The following is an 18,110-nucleotide window of genomic DNA, read 5'->3' on the forward strand; positions in this document are numbered from 1 at the left end:
CTATGCAGTCTATCCCTGCCTACATGGTATTCCAGCATTGGCTGCATGGGATTTCCTGATGTTAACAATATTAAAATTACTACTTTTATGTAGTCTCCATTAGAAGCTCACGTGATAGGGTGACAATGCAGAAGCTCAGATGGTAGATGAGAAAGAGCATTGGCACCCTATAGGGCCTTGTACACATGGGCGTAGCATAAGAGGTTGCAGGGGTCACAATCGCAACCCTGCCCCTAGCTCCAGGAGGCCCCTGCAGCCTCCCTGTCATATTATCATGTCCTCCACAAAGTCCAGCTCCGATCTGTCCTAGGGCCCCACAGCCATGCTCCAGTACTGGGCTTCCACTTTGCCTTCCACAGTCCACACCCCTCTGTTCTCATTGGCTGGGGAGAAGCTGTGAACAATTTCCTGAATGGAGAGGAGCATGGGGTGAGAACAGCCCAGGATGGGAAAGTGTCTGTGCTGTGTGCTGGCAATATGGAATGGTAACCAAGCTCAGCGAGTTAAGAGGAGGAGAGTGCCATCCTGTAGCCACGATGGGACTGATGTCCCTGGTGAGGTAAGAACTGCTGGGTTTTGAAAAATATAGTATCTATTTGGGACTTTATATGAGGTAAAGACCATTTAGGTCATATAGCTCCATCCCTGTCTATTGAGACTGTCATAAGGGGAAGGGGGCAAGGGAGGGGTTGGGACTTTGTATGAAGCATGTAGTCTCCAGGGGCAACCAACTATCAATAATAGAATTTTTAAAGAAAATATACATTGAGACCATGTTCCATAAAATCACATAGATAAGTGGTAGTGGTACTGTAACCTCTGGAAAGAGTCTAGGAACGCCAAGGCATATATACATGGTACATCATCCCAGGGAGGACCTACTATCAATTATAGTGATGTAGTTCTAATTATTGGTATACAGTAAACATGATTGGTACAATAAAAAACAATTTTTAATAGTGGTAGCATAGCCCCTAAATTCATACATATACACGTAAACATCAATCATTTACATGTCAAACGGTATTTACAATAATGGAGAATCTATTAGCCCGCTGATCCGCCATATAATTAAAAAAAATACAGATAATATATGTAGTATATAGATCCAGACACAGCTTCAAATAACTCATATAACTCATGTCAATATTTGTAAAATACGTATCTCATTCCAGATGTCATCGCATGCTTGCTCCTGATGAGTGGTCCCATTAAACCACGAAACGCGTCGAGCTAATTGAAGCTGTGTTTGCACTTATATTAGTTATTTGAAGCTGTGTCTGGATCTATATACTATATATATTATCTTTTTATATTTAACCTTGATGTAAGATGGAGATACTATACCTAGAGCCTTTTTTTTAGAATTATATGGCGGATCAGCGGGCTAATAGATTCTCCATTATTGTAAATACCGTTTGACATGTAAATGATTGATGTGTACGTGTATATGTATGAATTTAGGGGCTATGCTACCACTATTAAAAATTGTTTTTTATTGTACCAATCATGTTTACTGTATACCAATAATTAGAACTACATCCCTATGATTGATAGTAGGTCCTCCCTGGGATGATGTACCATGTATATATGCCTTGGCATTCCTAGACTCTTTCCAGAGGTTACAGTACCACTACCACTTATCTATGTGATTTTATGGAACATGGTCTCAATGTATATTTTCTTTAAAAATTATATTATTGATAGTTGGTTGCCCCCGGAGACTACATGCTTCATACAAAGTCCCAACCCCTCCCTTGCCCCCTTCCCCTTATGACAGTCTCAAGAACTGCTGAGTGTCTTCTAGTCACTAGCTGGGATTCTCTGTACCCCCCCCACCCGGGGATGTCTGCTTACCCCACTTCCCTGACAACTGGGGAAAAGACACGCACCTCCGGGAGGTGACCTTCCCCCAACACCTGCCAACACCGACACAGAAACCTTCAGAAATTGCTAAAACAAATCCCTTAACACCTCCTGAGGGACTGCAGACTCCAGATTTCATGTCATATGGCTTTGCCCCCAAGATGTAAGTTTTGCCCCCCCAAAGCCCCCTGACCACCCCCTCTGCCCTGGATGCTATGCTCACTGCTGAGCTGCTTTCCCAGTACAGCACTCTATACTGCTCCTCCTCCGCAGGGCTGAAATTACATTCCTTTACAACACAGCCAGTCAGCCATGATCTGCATAGGGTGTATTTGCCTACTGCAACTACACCTGCTGTTCTGACCAGTGGATTTCACAGGTCAGAATGGCAACATAAAGGCCAGATACACCCTGTGAAGGCTGACAGACTGTAATTTCAGCCATGTGTATTGTGGGAGGGGAGGAGCTGTGTACAGTGCTGGAATGGGAAAGGAGCTCTGCCAAATGACCTGTCCCTGTCCTCTGACTCTCCAGGGGTGATCCCTGTCCTCTAATGTAAGGAGGAACTCCGGGAACTCTAAACTCTTAAACCACTTTGAGTATCTTGGCATGTGGTGGGTGTATCTGCACACACAGTGGAAGTGGTTGGTGGTAGTGGGGGGGGGGGGCAGGTCAACCTTTTCATCGGGGCCCACACGCTTCAAGCTATGTGTACAGCAAGCTTTTACAAAATATTTGCAAGACATTCATCAACTTTTTGATGAAAACTTCAGTTCCAGAATGAGGATGTTAAACATAGATTTTAATAGGCGCACCTGGGAACTTGCCGTAATTTACCCGGAAATGCCAGAAGTTTGTTCATTTTGCTGGGTCATTACCAAATCTGTCTCAAATCTTGGATCAAATCTTTGGGTCGGCCTGTCTGGAAATGTTCATAACAAAACATGCTTGCGATGATGTCCACCTGCCTGTATTTGCTGCCATTTGGGGAGAAAAGATAAGGAGGGAGGAGAGGGATGAGCAGTGAGCTAAGAACTGAGGGGTGTGGCGTAGAAAGCTGGGAACATAATTTGAGATGTGGGCATACAAGGTGATGCAGTATGCTAATTGGAGAGGCTATAACTGAGCATAATGGGAGGATTAAGTAGTGATCAGAGCATTGGAATGCAATGACAAATGTATTTTAGGAGACCTTCTAAGCTTTCTATTTGGCCTTTAACTTCACAAAATCTATACTTGGCCTAGACTCCTAAAAAGATGAAGGACTGTGTGTAGAACTTAGGAAGTTCACTTATTGTGATACATTTCTTTAGTAAAAATGACAAAATTGCATTCAAATATCAGTTTTATAAGTACATATTCAGTCTGCAAAATAAATGGTAGAGGGAATTATTAGATTGGTGGTGGCTGTCAGGAGTTATAGCTCTGCATCAATTCCCATGACCAGTATGAAAAACGCAGTGTTATATTCTTATGAGTAGTAAAACTGTGTTTACACTAGCAAAAACCTGGAATATGTAGTCAGGTGTGTTATAAATCCTTTTACTGTGCCAGAAGTTCGGCAGTTACAATGAGGTGCCCAAGACCTTATTGAAGTATGGTCTAATGGGTTAATAAGGACAGCCAATCTGTCTCATCTGAGACATACGGTAACATGAGAGGACAGCAGCTTATTACTCCCATATTGTCATTTACACATTTAGTTGTTACCTCTGTATCATGATTGCATTATTGTTGCCCACATATTCTAATAATTGCTCATTTGTAGCGCATGCATTGTCAGAAATGTTTTTTTTTTTAAATGAGCAGAAAATATTATTATACAATTTAATTTCAAGCAGGCCAGTAATTATTAAACCATAGCAGCTATCATTATTATACCATTGCTTCCATGCTGGTGCAGAGTGCCATGCATGTTGCTATTGGCCCCTAACCTTTTTAACACCCCCCACCCTACCCCATCTCATGGTTCACCAACTTTAGAAAGTTCCCAGTTACGTTAATGGTAGCACAGACTGTCACTTTAAAAAAGTTGCTAGCAGACTTTGACAAGCCTCAATTAATAGTAACTTAAATCTATGGGAACCTACTTCCAGCTCTTCAAAAATACGAATCAGTGCTTAAGATCTGTTTTTAACCACCCCAAACTAGTACTGAAGAATGCCTAAAAGCCCATCTGCAGGCAAAGCTCTCCCTCTGCCATCCATCCCTCTCTCCCTCACCCTCCATTTACCAGCTTAAACAAAATTACCTTCTGAAGCTCTGAAGTTTACTCACCTATCTCACTTGTCTGTGTCTCTCCCCAGAGCCACTTCTGGAATTGATGATGGATCTAGTGCTGTAGTATGTGCCCACCCTGACCAACTGCCTCTTCATGATACTATCATGTTGCAAATTTTGAGTGGACCTCATGACTCTGGATAGCCAAAAGGAAGTGTCTTTGTCATACGGGTACTGACCTGGATACCCAAAAAAGGGCAATCCTCCTCTGCAGTTAAGAAGATAGAAGACATGGGACTTGCGGCATCACATGACTATGCATTTAGCATTTGCCTTTAGCTTGTGCTTGTGGGGTGGGAGTAAGGGGGAGAGGCTATGCTTTGAGTTTAGCTTCAAAAGCTTTAACAAAGCTGCTTGAAGCTGACTGAAAGCATACCAAGTTCTTTGCCCGTACCTTCATAACACAATCTTTGCCCATTATTTTGTTGAAAGATATATATGTCAAAATATTGAAAACTACTTTTAAAATAAAATGAATATGTTAAAACATGAACAGCAACTATATCTGGTGAGTCCATTTATCTGCTATTGGTGAAGGCTGCACTGGGTGACTGGAGCACTGGACGTTGGAGATCATCTGAAATATATAACCATACATTTTTTACACAAAGACTCACCTTGAACTTCTTTATATGTTTGTTTTTGAGTATTTTTCTCTTCAATGTACTATTAGAACATTTCGGGTGTTTTATATTACATCTGTTAAGCACTGCAATTGATTCCATTTTTTAATATGTTAAAACGTGTATGAGGTTTTAGTGATTAGGACTACTTTCACAATCACATACTGTGTTAATAAAATATTACTGGTTTTAGGCTGCTTTTACATTCATTGCTTAGGGTTTTCTCGTGCAATACAGCTATGATCTTGGAAACCTATGAAAATGAGACACTTAGAGAACTGGGCATGAATTTAAGACAAGCTTTGGCTTTTTTAAGCACTCCATCAGCCTGTAAGGATTGAGGTATGTTGAAACAAAATGGCTGACCGTATGTCATACTAAATACATGTATTTTTCTATCCTTCTCTGTAAAATAAGGATTCGTCATCTATTGTCACGTACTCATCAAGAAGAGGCCGCATCAGCCCTAAAAAGCAGTCTACGCCCAGAAGATTGTCTTATCAGCTGATAACACCCGGAGAATTGTCTTTCCTTTGCAAAAATGTTTTTTTTTTTTACATTTGCTGATGTTTGCTCTTTTCTGTCTATAAAAGATGTAATAAAGAAGCCTCAGAGCCACAGTCAGTCAGAGACAGTCAGAGTTAACGACGGACTTCTGAGCAGAAATACTGAATAATATCTCTGTGTCTCTTTGCTTGGATAAGAACTCTAACTAACAATTGGGAAACGGTAACATAACCTGACAAATAGGTGACTTGTTGAGGTCACACCTAACATTTCTGGCGCCGCGAACACGGACTCGCTGAAGAAACTACAAGAGGCGAACGAACATAAGGACGGAACGAAATGGTCGGGCACATCAAAGAACCACAGACAAATCCTGCGCAGGTAAGAAAAGCTTTATTTTCTTATAAACTCTGTGCTTCTTAGATTTGTGCCCACCTGATCTGTCTGAATTGTTCTTCAGGTAAAAACCAACCTCTGTAGTAAGCGGGTCTTGAACTTAATATTTTGGCTTATGTTACCGTTGTTTCTTGTCTGTCTACTTGTCATCTGTCTGTTGTGAATGAGATAAGCCCTGTTTGTATGGTGTGAATTGAAACATATATCATCCCAATGGGTAACGGAATGCGCCCTTAACTCGTAAGAGTACTTTGGGGGTCCGACACTTAAGTTTGATATACGCTTTTTGATTCATGAGCCTAAAAACGGGTTGAAAGTATAAGTCCTGACTGCCTCGATAAAGCAGGAATAAGAAACGAATGCTGAGAGATTCCATGGTAATGGGACGGAAATAAGGTCTCCACAAAGTCCCGGAGACCTAGTCATATGTGTTTGGCCACCAAAAGGGAATGCTTGTATATGTTGTAGCCGTCAGTCTGGTCATAATATTTGTCAGTTGGCTAGCATATAAGGTAATTCGATTTCAGAAATCTCATCTAGGAGAGGTTTTTAGTATTTTGGCACCCTAGGAGGAGAAGGCAACGAGACACTTAGTAAGTGATCCAAACGCCACCTAGGCAGGACTGTCAAAATGGGCCAGACACATGGTAAACCCCAGGAGGAATCTCAGAAATGTTATGCTGTTAAAGACATAATTACAATGTTGTATGGGAAGGATAAGGCACAGGGCACAAATAGGATTCTCAAGAAATTGGGGATGGATGGAGAAAATGGGCTAAGTGTAGAAGGTTGGGAAGAAATAAAGAGAGACAGACAGGGAGAGATATTGCAGAACAGATGGGTATCACAAATACAATGTTTAATTAAGGTTTCCAACAGGGCTGAAGAGGAGGGATGGGAGTATTGTCAGGAAAAGGGTGGATGGGATATGAAGGTCCGACACAAAAGTCTTCCTTCTGCTCCCGGCGATAGGGTAAATACGGGAGATACTCCACCTCCTTATAACACTACCACACCAGGTAATGAAAGACCAAAACTTTATCCTTCCTTAAGAGGAAGAGGATGGGTATGCCGAGTATGCGGTACCCAGAACCCAGACTGGGCACAGGAATGTGTGCATTGCGGCGCTCAAAGACCAGAGCCCGTAGCTCCAGTCCATAGTCGGACTAGGGTAATACAAGTAAATAATCCAAATGCGGGTCAAGCAGGACAGCCACCTACAGTGACTCGACAAGTCGTTCTGAGGACATGGACACCTTGGTCGGCTGACACTCTTATGGCATTAATACAGAATGCTCCTGATCCCGTAGCAAAACCTGCCGCATTCTGTAGATTCGTGACACAATTACTAGACACACATGAAGCAACTTGGCAAGATGGGGAAGATATATGTAGACATAAAATGACACTAACGATGTTTAATCAATTTATGAATGAAATTGCTCCACATAGACCACAAGGGGATCCAGCGGCAGATCCACCAGGAATACATCCTTGTCATATAGACTCTAGACCCCTGTTTATTGCTCAGTTACGAGAATTTTGCCAAGGGAAACAGCAGGAAAGGGGTTCGACAGCGCCCATAAAACAGGCCCCAGGTCAGACTGTTACAGAATTTTACCTCAACATGGAAAGCATGATGGCTGACGAAGGTCTAGATTTAGCCTTACCCGTCACCATTAGGGCTTTCAATCGACAGTTTATGGAAGGACTAGTACCCCAAATAGGTGACAAACTGAAAGCATGTACTCCCGAATGGAGAGCCATACGGGACAGAGGAACATTGTTGCAGAAAGCACAAGGCATAGAGGCTGATTTAGCAGAAACTAAACCCAGAAGGACACCGGGAGTTAACACTGTTGCCCGGGTCAATGAAGGAGGGAATTCCTCCCGTAAACCTCTTACCTGTTATTACTGCAACAAGGTGGGACATATAAAAAGAGACTGTAGGAAAAGGATAAAAGACGAACAGGAAGGAAACACGGACAGAGACACGAGGGACTACAGACAGAGGCGTACCAATGATAGGGACGATCCGACCGCATGACTTGCCCCAGTCCTAGCTGAATCAGAGAACAAAATGCTCCACATGTTGATGAAGGTGGAAGGTAAACATATTCCTTGTTTGGTTGACACAGGAGCGTCACGCAGTCTGTTGTCTGATTCAGTAGTCCCTCCACACATGACGTCCCGTGACACCATACCCATAAGTGGTTATGACGGTCTTCTGACTGATGCCCCACTGACTAAACCTTTAAAAGTAAAAATAGGGGGAATGGCTACCACCTGACACTTGTGTATTGTTGCAATATGTAGATGACCTATTGTTATGTTGTCCGGATAACGATACTTGTTTAAAAGCCACTCTCTCATTGTTACAATTCCTGGCTGAAAAAGGGTGCAAGGTGAATAGAACTAAGTTACAGGTATGTCAGAAAAAGGTTGTCTTTTTGGGCCACTGTATATCCCAGGGTACTCGACATCTCACTGAAGACCGAGTCCAGGCCATAAGACAAATGAATATCCCACGCAACTTTAAGCAACTTCGTATGTTTCTGGGAATGGTATCATATTGTAGACAATGGATACCACATGCCAGTTCTCTGATGCAGCCATTATATGATTGCTTGAAAATAGTACCCTATGTACTCACAGAAGCAGGTCATGAATCTTTTAGCACCTTAAAAAGGTTACTAATTTCGGCACCTGCGATCGGGATCCCTGATTATACCAAAACATTTCATTTGTACATTGCTGAAATCACGGGACACGCAACAGGGGTGTTGACACAACAACACATCAAACAAAGGCCGGTAGCATACTTCTCGGCGGCCCTCGATCCTGTCTCTAGAGGATCACCGTCCTGTGTACGAGCAGTTGCAGCAGTGTCAATTATCATTGACAAATCCTCAGAAATTGTCTTAGACAATCCTGTAGTGGTACATACCACACATGACATACACGCCATCTTATCACAGGTCCAACCAAAACACATATCAATGGCAAGGCAGCTGCGTCTACAATGCACTTTGCTCCTACCCCCCAATGTTACCTTTCAGCGATGCACTTCTTTTAACTTAGCACAGCTTTTACCATTACAGACAGATTTGACAGGGGGGAGTAATGATGATAATGGTGTAGACACAGCACAAGATACTCAGGATTCTGACACACTTTCATTTCATGACATAACATCTGATGAACACGATTGTTTCCAACTTATGGAACAAGAAACCACGGGGTTCCCACATGTCACAGACATACCCATTGCAAATGCAGAACACACACTGTACATAGATGGTAGTAGATTTGCCGATGACAAAGGTAAATATCACACAGGTTATGCTGTGGTAACGGACACACAGGTAATTGAGGCAAAGTCATTACCAGCACACATGTCGGCACAAGAAGCGGAACTAACCGCTCTAGAGAAAGCCCTAGAACACTTGGAGGGACAAGAAGGGAACATTTACACTGATTCCGCATACGCCTACGGTGTGGCACATGATTATGGCCACATATGGAAAGCTAGAGGTTACCTTACAGCAGCAGGCACACCTGTTAAACATGGTGAAGGAATCAAAAGAGTCCTGAACAATCTTCAAAAGGTTATAAGAGTAGCCATCATGAAGATAGCGGCACACACGAGCGCAAAAACAACTGAGGCAAAAGGAAATGCATTTGCAGATTTAACTGCAAAGAAGGCAGCTCTAGGGGAAGTAAGCCCTGAGACCTTAGCCACGGTACAGGTGAGTATGCCCGAAACCACATGGCAGCAGCTAATGGAACTACAGGAACAAGCAGGGGCTATTGAGAAGGACCGTTGGGTTAAGGAGGGAGCTGCACCAGGCCTTGACAATGTATGGAGAGAAGGAGACAAAATATGTCTACCCGCTTCTCTATACCCCGCAATGGCAGCGGCTGTTCACTTACCCACTCATGTCAGCTCCAATTCTATGTATAGGATTGTAAGCCAAGGATGGCTAGCCCCTGGATTCAGTAGTACTGCAAGGAACTACTGTGCTGCATGCCAAATCTGTCTGATTAATAACCCAGGACAGAGAGTGAAAACCCCACGTAAACATCAGGTCCGGGCCCAATATCCCTTTCAGAGACTGCAGATTGACTACATACAAATGCCTAAGAGCGGCCCCTTTGAATTTGTTCTCGTGTGCATCTGCCTATTTTCAGGCTGGTCCGAAAGTTATCCTGTGAAATCAGCTACGGCAAAAGCCACCGCCAAGAAACTGATTACTGAGCTGATACCTAGGTTTGGTCTCCCAGAAACAATAGAATCAGATAGGGGGACACATTTCACGGGAGAAATAATGCAAAATGTGATGGCAATGTTAGGGGTTCAACAAAGTTTTCATACTTCTTACCACCCACAGAGTTCAGGATCAGTAGAAAGAGTAAATGGTACAATCAAGCTGAAAATACAAAAAGCTATGCAAGAGTTAAATAAACCATGGCCTGAGTGCCTACCCTTAGCTTTGTTCTCTATTAGGTACACCCCAACAGGAAAAACAGGGTTATCCCCATATGAAATACTGTTTGGAAGTGCACCTAGATTAGGTTTATATTTTCCTCAAAGTATGCAATTACAATGTGATAGTTTAACTATGTATGTAATACAGTTGTAACAGCGTCTGACTAAAATCCACAAGAGTGTGTATTCTTCTCTTCCAGACCCTAATTCTGTCACAGGTACACACGATCTACAACCAGGAGACTATGTGTATGTAAAGAAACATACCAGAAAGACACTGGAACCAAGGTTTGAAGGTCCTTTCCAGGTGCTATTGATTACAGCAACCTCAGTGAAATTGGAAGGGAAACCTACCTGGATCCACGCTTCTCATTGTAAAAAGGAGCCAGTTGGCAAATGACAACATGTATCTTTTTATTGTTTCAGTAATTCTGGCTAATAGTTTGGTTACCTCACAGAATAAAATACACAAGGATGAAGGATTTTCTAAAAAAATGTTATTACTGAAGTTTAAATATGCTTATGCCCAGAAGTCAGGATATGAGAAATGTTGGATTTGTAGCAAATTACACCCCAGCACAGCAAGTATACCACTGATGGCAGTTCCTATAAACTATACTGATCTTGCTAACAGTAGCATTAACATAATTAAAACAAATACCAATGAGACAGTAATGTTTAAGTCAAATGGCCTCGCCTTTTCCCCTGATTGGTGTTTCAACTTAGGGAACACAACGGGAGGAAATGGAGAATGCCAAGACAGCAAGTTTAATTTGTCCATTGTCGTATTAAATGGAAGCTTCTATCCCAGTAATTCCAGCACACACCAGACATTATCTGACTTCCTCACTAACATTGTGGATAATAATGTTAGGTGGTTAGTATCCAACTTATCCCTCTATGGATACACCTCTCGTTATAGAAATGATATCAGTTCAAGATCAGTAGCACTGGGAAACAATATATACATCTGTTGTGAGGATAAATGTTATACTTGGATACCTAGAAGAGCTCAGGGATGGTGCTACCTCGCAAGTTTAGTACCAGTAATGGGAGTAGTAGGTGATGAACGAGGTGATCACCTATTAGAAGCTAGCATGCATCCTAGATATCCCCTCAGGTATCGTAGTAAAAGAGAAATATTCCTGAAGAAGGACATGGCATGGGCTTGGTTCCCGTCCTGGACAGGATGGGGTATAGACTTAATGAAAAGACTAAATAACTATACAGGAATTATTAATGATGTTTTGGAGAAAAACTCTGATGATATTACTAAGTTAAATCTGGAGACCAGAGCCATCAGACAACAATTAGAATTACATGAATTAGCAATTGAAAGTATGAGTGCAGCACTGACAGGACTCTGTGAAACTACTGAGGACTATGAGTGCTGTACTTGGATACATAACACCAGCATTGAGGTACCTGATTATTATGACATCATTGCACAACACCGTACGGAAGTAAAGAATTTACAAGAGAAGGCCCGAAATATTGGTCGCGACTGGGATCCGTTTGGTGGAACTTTTAGTTTCTCAGGGTTATTCTCTTGGGTTAAGAAGGCAGCAATGACGATTATAGTGGTGCTCTTATTCGTATTTTTCTTTTATGCATGCTTTAAGTTGTTTATGTGCTTTTGCAAGAAAGCCAAGGTAAATGATGCGGAAAAGATGGAACTTTTGTGAAGATAGGTAGATTTAGATCCTTGACATCACCCATCTGTCAGAAAAGCCACTCTTCCTGAATTTTAGATGTTGGTACTGTCCAGGGGGATGGGTGTATACCCCTCTGACAACTCGCGGTCAGGGAGAGTACTCTGGATATAGGCCGACTAGAACTTGTTCAGGTGGACCCAGGGCAAGAGGGAGGGGTGATGTTGCTTAGGGTTTTCTCGTGCAATACAGCTATGATCTTGGAAACCTATGAAAATGAGACACTTAGAGAACTGGGCATGAATTTAAGACAAGCTTTGGCTTTTTTAAGCACTCCATCAGCCTGTAAGGATTGAGGTATGTTGAAACAAAATGGCTGACCGTATGTCATACTAAATACATGTATTTTTCTATCCTTCTCTGTAAAATAAGGATTCGTCATCTATTGTCACGTACTCATCAAGAAGAGGCCGCATCAGCCCTAAAAAGCAGTCTACGCCCAGAAGATTGTCTTATCAGCTGATAACACCCGGAGAATTGTCTTTCCTTTGCAAAAATGTTTTTTTTTTTTACATTTGCTGATGTTTGCTCTTTTCTGTCTATAAAAGATGTAATAAAGAAGCCTCAGAGCCACAGTCAGTCAGAGACAGTCAGAGTTAACGACGGACTTCTGAGCAGAAATACTGCTGCTTTCTCAGACAAAGAAAACAGTTGATCAGTACTGTCCCAGCAGGGCAGCCCCTGTCATTCCTCATCAGCACGCAAGTGAAGTGCTTTTCCATTTTATTAGTGAAAGTGGAAAGCACCTCTAAATTTTTCAAAGTATGGAGCCTGCAGGTTTTGTCTCTTGCGTCCGAATATGATAACTATATAAATTCCTATGCCTGTGTTAGTTGATGTATTGTAATGTGCATCTATTAGGTTACAAAATAAACAGAATAAGGAATAAAAATAAGTAATAAGGGTAAAATGTAAAAAAAGCATATCAACCAGTCCAAACTGACTTTATTCAAACTAGTATAAGTTAGATTCTGTTTAATTGTTGTGAGGTTACTGTGTTCTGCACCTTTGCTGCTTTTTTATATAAGTGTAACAAAGGCACTATGTTTTTATCTAACACAGAAAGTTAGAAGCACACTGGATTTCTGAAGGATTAGGCAATATATTTTGTGTACTTGCAGTACTTTAAGTATATTCCAGAAATAGATTTAACTTTTTTTTTCTTTATTTTGACCTGACATACACTTTAGGAAAAAAACAAAAAAAGTAATGGAGTCACCCAAAATCCATACCAGACCCTTATTTATGCATGCAGCCTAGATGGCAAGGAAGGGGGGGGGGGGGGGGGTAAGAACATGAGCCCCCCTCCTGAACTTGACAAGGCCACTTGCTGTCAACAGGGGGGGGGTACCTTGCCAGTGAGGACCCCCAGGAAAGGCACCTTGTCCCCATGTTAATGTAAACAAGGACCTCTTCCCCACAACCCTGGACCGATTGTTTAGGGTCTGCAGCAGAAGGCTTCTCAGAATCTGGAAGCCCCTTACATGAATGAGTAAGGGGAACATACACCTACTCATCCACAAAAGTCCTTTAATTAAAAAAAATTTAAAATCCAAAAATCCACCATCAATCATATCATCCAGTGATGCAGAGCCACATCAACCACAATGCCTGACACCTGCTGATCCACTAAAAGAGAAAAAACAATGCTCTTAAAAAGGTTTGAACTCATCCCTTAACTCCCACAGAATGTCATCTTCTGTCCCTGATTGCCACTAAATAAGCAGGAGGACAGGGTCTAAGGGTAACATCATAGACCATATATTTTTTAGATTGTAAGCTCTAACGATCAGGGCCCTCTGATTCCTCTTGTACCAATTTGTAATGTAACTGTAATGTCTGCCCTCATGTTGTAAAGCGCTGCACAAACTGTTGGCGATATATAAAACCTGTATAATAATAATAATAATAATAATAATAATAATAATAATATATGGACTATTAATTCACAGGGATCCTGGCAAAAGGCAACAAAGAAACAAATAAACTATTACACACACATATTATTTGTTAGGCTTGCATGAATTTTGAGACATTCACAAAGTGATTTTTTTTTCTAAATATACCCCATATAGTGCTTCTAACCACACAGTTGGTGCTAGGCTTCCTTATTAGAAATTCCAACATGATTTTTAAAATTAATATCAGGGTTGCATCCATTAGTAAATGTTTATTAGTAAAATTGAGATGTTGTTTAAATTAAGTTAAAATATAAACATTTAGAAAAAAAATATCACACGTATTGTACATACCAAGCAACATCTAGGACAACTGAAACAAAAGTTGAAGAAAATCCCTTAAAATGTATATTTCTATTTTATCTTTTGCTTTTCTGTTATGTCATTAAATTGCTGGCTGTGGAATGTATGGACAAAAATGGCTGAATGTTATGACCCGTACACACGGGTCTTGTTATCAGAAAATCCGATCGTGTGTGGGCTCCATCTGACTTTTTCTGTAGGAATTTCCGACACACAAAGTTTGAAAGCAGGATCTAACATTTTCCGACAACAAAATCCGATCGTTTAAATTCCGATCGTGTGTAGACAATTCCGACGGACAAAGTGCCATGCATGCTCAGAATAAATACTGAGGCGAAAGCTATTGGCTACTGCCCTCTTTATAGTCCCATCGTACGTGTTGTACGTCACCGCGTTCTGAACGATTGGTTTTTCCAACAACCTTGTGCGACCGTGTGTATGCAGCACAAGTTTGGGCCAAAATCTGTCGAAAAAAAATCAGACAGATTTTGTAGTCAGAATGTCCGACCGTGTACAGGGCATAATGTATGTGTACATACAAAAAAAAAAATATATATATATATATATATATATATATATATATATATATATATATATATATACAGTATCGCTCAAAGGTTAATACACCCCTCACATTTTTGTAAACATTTTATAATATCTTTTCATGTGACAACACTGAAGAAATTACAATTTTCTACAATATAAAGTAGGGAGTGTACAGCTTGTATAACAGTGTAAATTTGCTGTCCCCTCAAAATAACTTAACACACAGCTATTAATGTCTAAACCGCTGGAAACAAAACAAAAGTACACCACTAAGTGAAAATGTCCAATTAGCCATTTTCCCTCCCCGGTATTATGTGACTCGTTAGAGTTACAAGGTCTCAGGTGTGAATGGGGAGCAGGTGTGTTACATTTGGTGTTATCGCTTTCACTCTCTCATAATGGTCACTGAAAATTCAACATGACACCTCATGGCAAAGAACTCTCTGAGGATCTGAAAAAAAGATTTGTTGCTCTACATAAAGATGGCGAAGGCTATAAGAAGATTGGCAAGACCCTGAAAGTGAGCTGCAACACAGTGGCCAAGACCATACAGCAGTTTAACAGGAAATGTTCCACTCAGAACAGGCCTCACCATGGTTGATCAAAGAAGTTGAGTGCACGTGCTCAGCGTCATATTCAGAGGTTGTCTTTGGGAAATAGATGAATGAGGAGTGTTGCCAGCATTGCTGCAGAGGTTGAAGGGGTGGGGGGTCAGCCTGTCAATGCTCAAACCATTTGCCGCACACTGCATCAAATTGGTCTGCATGGCTATCGTCCCAGAAGGAAGCCTCTTCTAAAGATGGTGCACTAGAAAGCCCACAAACAGTTTGCTGAAGACAAGCAGACTAAGGACATGGATTACTGGAACCATGTCCTGTGGTCTGATGAGACTAAAATAAACTTTTGTTTCAGATGGTGTCAAGCATGTGTGGTAGCAACCAGGTGAGGATTACAAGACAAGTGTATCTTGCCTACAGTTAAGCATTGTGTTATGGTCTGGACTCTGGAGCTGCATGAGTGCTGCCAGCACTGGGGAGCCACAGTTCATTGAAGGAACCATGAATGCCAACATGTACTGTGACATTCAGAAGCTGTGCAAAATCCTCTCCCTTCAATGACTGGGCCACAGGGCAGTATTCTAACATGATAACGACCCCAACCACACCTCCAAGATGACCACTGCCTTGCTAAAGAAGCTGAGGGTAAAGGTGTTGGACTGGCCAAGCATGCCTCCAGACCTATAGAAGGGAAGACACTGTATGAGAAAAGAAAAATGCTGCACACCCTGATAAATGTCAAAAAAGGGAGAAGTCCCCCGTGTGGGTTTTTTTTTTAGCAGTGAATGGATGGAAAAAAATATTACATGTAATTAAGTAAGATTGCTTAAAATTTTTAATTGATGACAAAATATCAAAAAATTACCAATGATGGTTAAAATATGAGCTGTGATACAGGAGATATAAAAGCAACAACACAAGTGAGACTGAACACAATTTACTTAATATTCAAGCGCTAAAAATGTTAATAGTAAGCGAAACCTGATGCATTTCGACCCCGCCGGGTCATCTTCAGAGGATTAATATGCTGTAAAAATATTTGCATATATTGAAATTTATGAACATAACCACAAAATAAAATAACGTAGTAATTAGCAATTTACCTAATATTCAAGCGCTAAAAATATTAATAGCAAGCGAAACCTGATGCGTTTCGACCCCGCCGGGTCATCTTCAGAGGATTAATATGCTGTAAAAATATTTGCATATATTGAAATTTATAAACATAACCACAAAATAAAAGAACGTAGTAATGAGCATTTTTCTATATAGTAAAAAGAAAGGGTTGGGACTTTGACGAAGCATGCGATTTTGGAAGCAACAAGCAGAAGAGCAACAAAAAATAGTGTAAATTTATTAACTATAGATTAAATGTATAGCATAGGGCACAAAGATACACAATGTATAATCCATGATCCATCATAAGTAGTAAATATATTAAAGTATTACACATCAAAAACATCAATCCCACAGTTCATACATCAAAAGCATTGACTTCATGTATAGGCATTTTGCACATAGTAAAAATCAATAGAATTAAGTAAAAACATTCCAGAGTCTAGTAAAACTGCATGTTTGGATGTGATTTGTAGTATTTAAAGCTCTACGCGTTTCGTGGCTACATTGCCACTCATCAGGAGCTGATATATGATGAATATCTGTGGGACGAAAACTGGTGTGCGAACAATTAGTCAGGTTTGTATAATAAATAAGAAAAAATGGGGGAAAAGGGGACAGTGTATCCAAATCGAGTACCCATACTTACGGGTCAGGGAATGGCGAGAGGCGCAATCACGGGCAACGGAAGTAGCCAGGAGTGTCAACTGGCACGGGAGCTGAGGCAGACAGAGCGTGCGGTGTCTATATAGTTACCAATCACATTGTATGGTGCAATGTCTCCTGAATCTAAAGTCCTCTAAAAGCCCCCCTCCACTCGATCCCACCGGGAGTCCCCGGTCAGCCGGCACACCAGCATGAAGAGCCGACCACCCAGACGTGGCTTATGAGGAGTCACAGTTAAGGAAAATCCCAATTACCAGGGAGGGGCGTGGAAGGCGAAGAAACAGCACCTGTGGTCGAAGCATCAAATAACAGTGCTAGAGGAACATTTGTGTAGTGCACAAATAAAATCATGTCAATGCTCAGACCATATGCCGCACACTGCATCAAATTGGTCTCTCACACAAGTTTTTTTTATCTTCCCCCCTTCCCATCCTTCACTTGTCATGGCTTCTCTTCCACCCATCATCCCTCCCACTTCCCCCCCTTTTTTTTTCTAATTCACCCTCTTGATTTACAATTACTATATTTTAATTTAGTTATACATTACTCCTGTTGGACCTTATAATTCAATTATTCTTTACATCTATTATTTATTTACTGATACCGACTTTGTAGTTGCAATCATCACTAACTGATTACTATAACATCCATATGCTGCTGGCCTTTATAAAAAATCACCTTTGTTAGATTTATAAATTAACATATAATATAGAAGATCTCATTATCCATTCATTATTTCCAATGCTTCAGCATTGGAATCATGAAATACTTGTATTTGTGCCCTACACAAAAGTACCTATGGCACTGTTATTTGATGCTTCTACCGCAGGTGCTGTTTCTCCTCGTAAGCCACGTCTGGGTGGTCGGATCTTCATGCTGGTGTGCCTGCTGACCGGGGACTCCCAGTGGGATCAAGTGGCGGGGGGCTTTTAGAGGAGGTTCAGGAGATATCGTACCATAAAATGTGATTGATAACTATATAGAAAAATGCTCATTACTACGTTATTTTATTTTGTGGTTATGTTTATGAATTTCAATATATGCAAATATTTTTACAGCATATTAATCCTCTGAAGATGACCCGGCGGGGT

At 41.1% G+C, this 18,110-nt stretch overlaps 1 protein-coding gene across 2 annotated transcripts; it reads left to right on the forward strand.

Moving 5' to 3' along the window:
• The first annotated feature begins 5,103 nt into the window (after positions 1–5,103).
• On the forward strand, positions 5,104–12,474 carry LOC143940658 (uncharacterized). Of its 2 annotated transcripts, none has more exons than XR_013263905.1 (2): positions 5,104–5,657; positions 12,246–12,474. XR_013263905.1 is itself a non-coding variant. In XM_077462260.1 (2 exons), the coding sequence occupies exon 2, from the start codon at positions 10,566–10,568 to the stop codon at positions 11,844–11,846; it is 1,281 nt and encodes a 426-aa protein (XP_077318386.1). In that variant the 5' UTR covers positions 5,104–5,657; positions 10,362–10,565; the 3' UTR covers positions 11,847–12,019. The 2 variants fall into 2 exon arrangements, 1 of the variants encoding a protein (XP_077318386.1); XM_077462260.1 differs by lacking the exon at positions 12,246–12,474 and adding an exon at positions 10,362–12,019.
• Positions 12,475–18,110: the final 5,636 nt, after the last annotated feature.

The sequence above is a fragment of the Lithobates pipiens genome, unplaced genomic scaffold, assembly GCF_037356315.1.
Source record: "Lithobates pipiens isolate NorthernLeopardFrog02 unplaced genomic scaffold, aLitPip1_a1.2 Scaffold_3, whole genome shotgun sequence".
Taxonomy (NCBI): domain Eukaryota; kingdom Metazoa; phylum Chordata; class Amphibia; order Anura; family Ranidae; genus Lithobates; species Lithobates pipiens.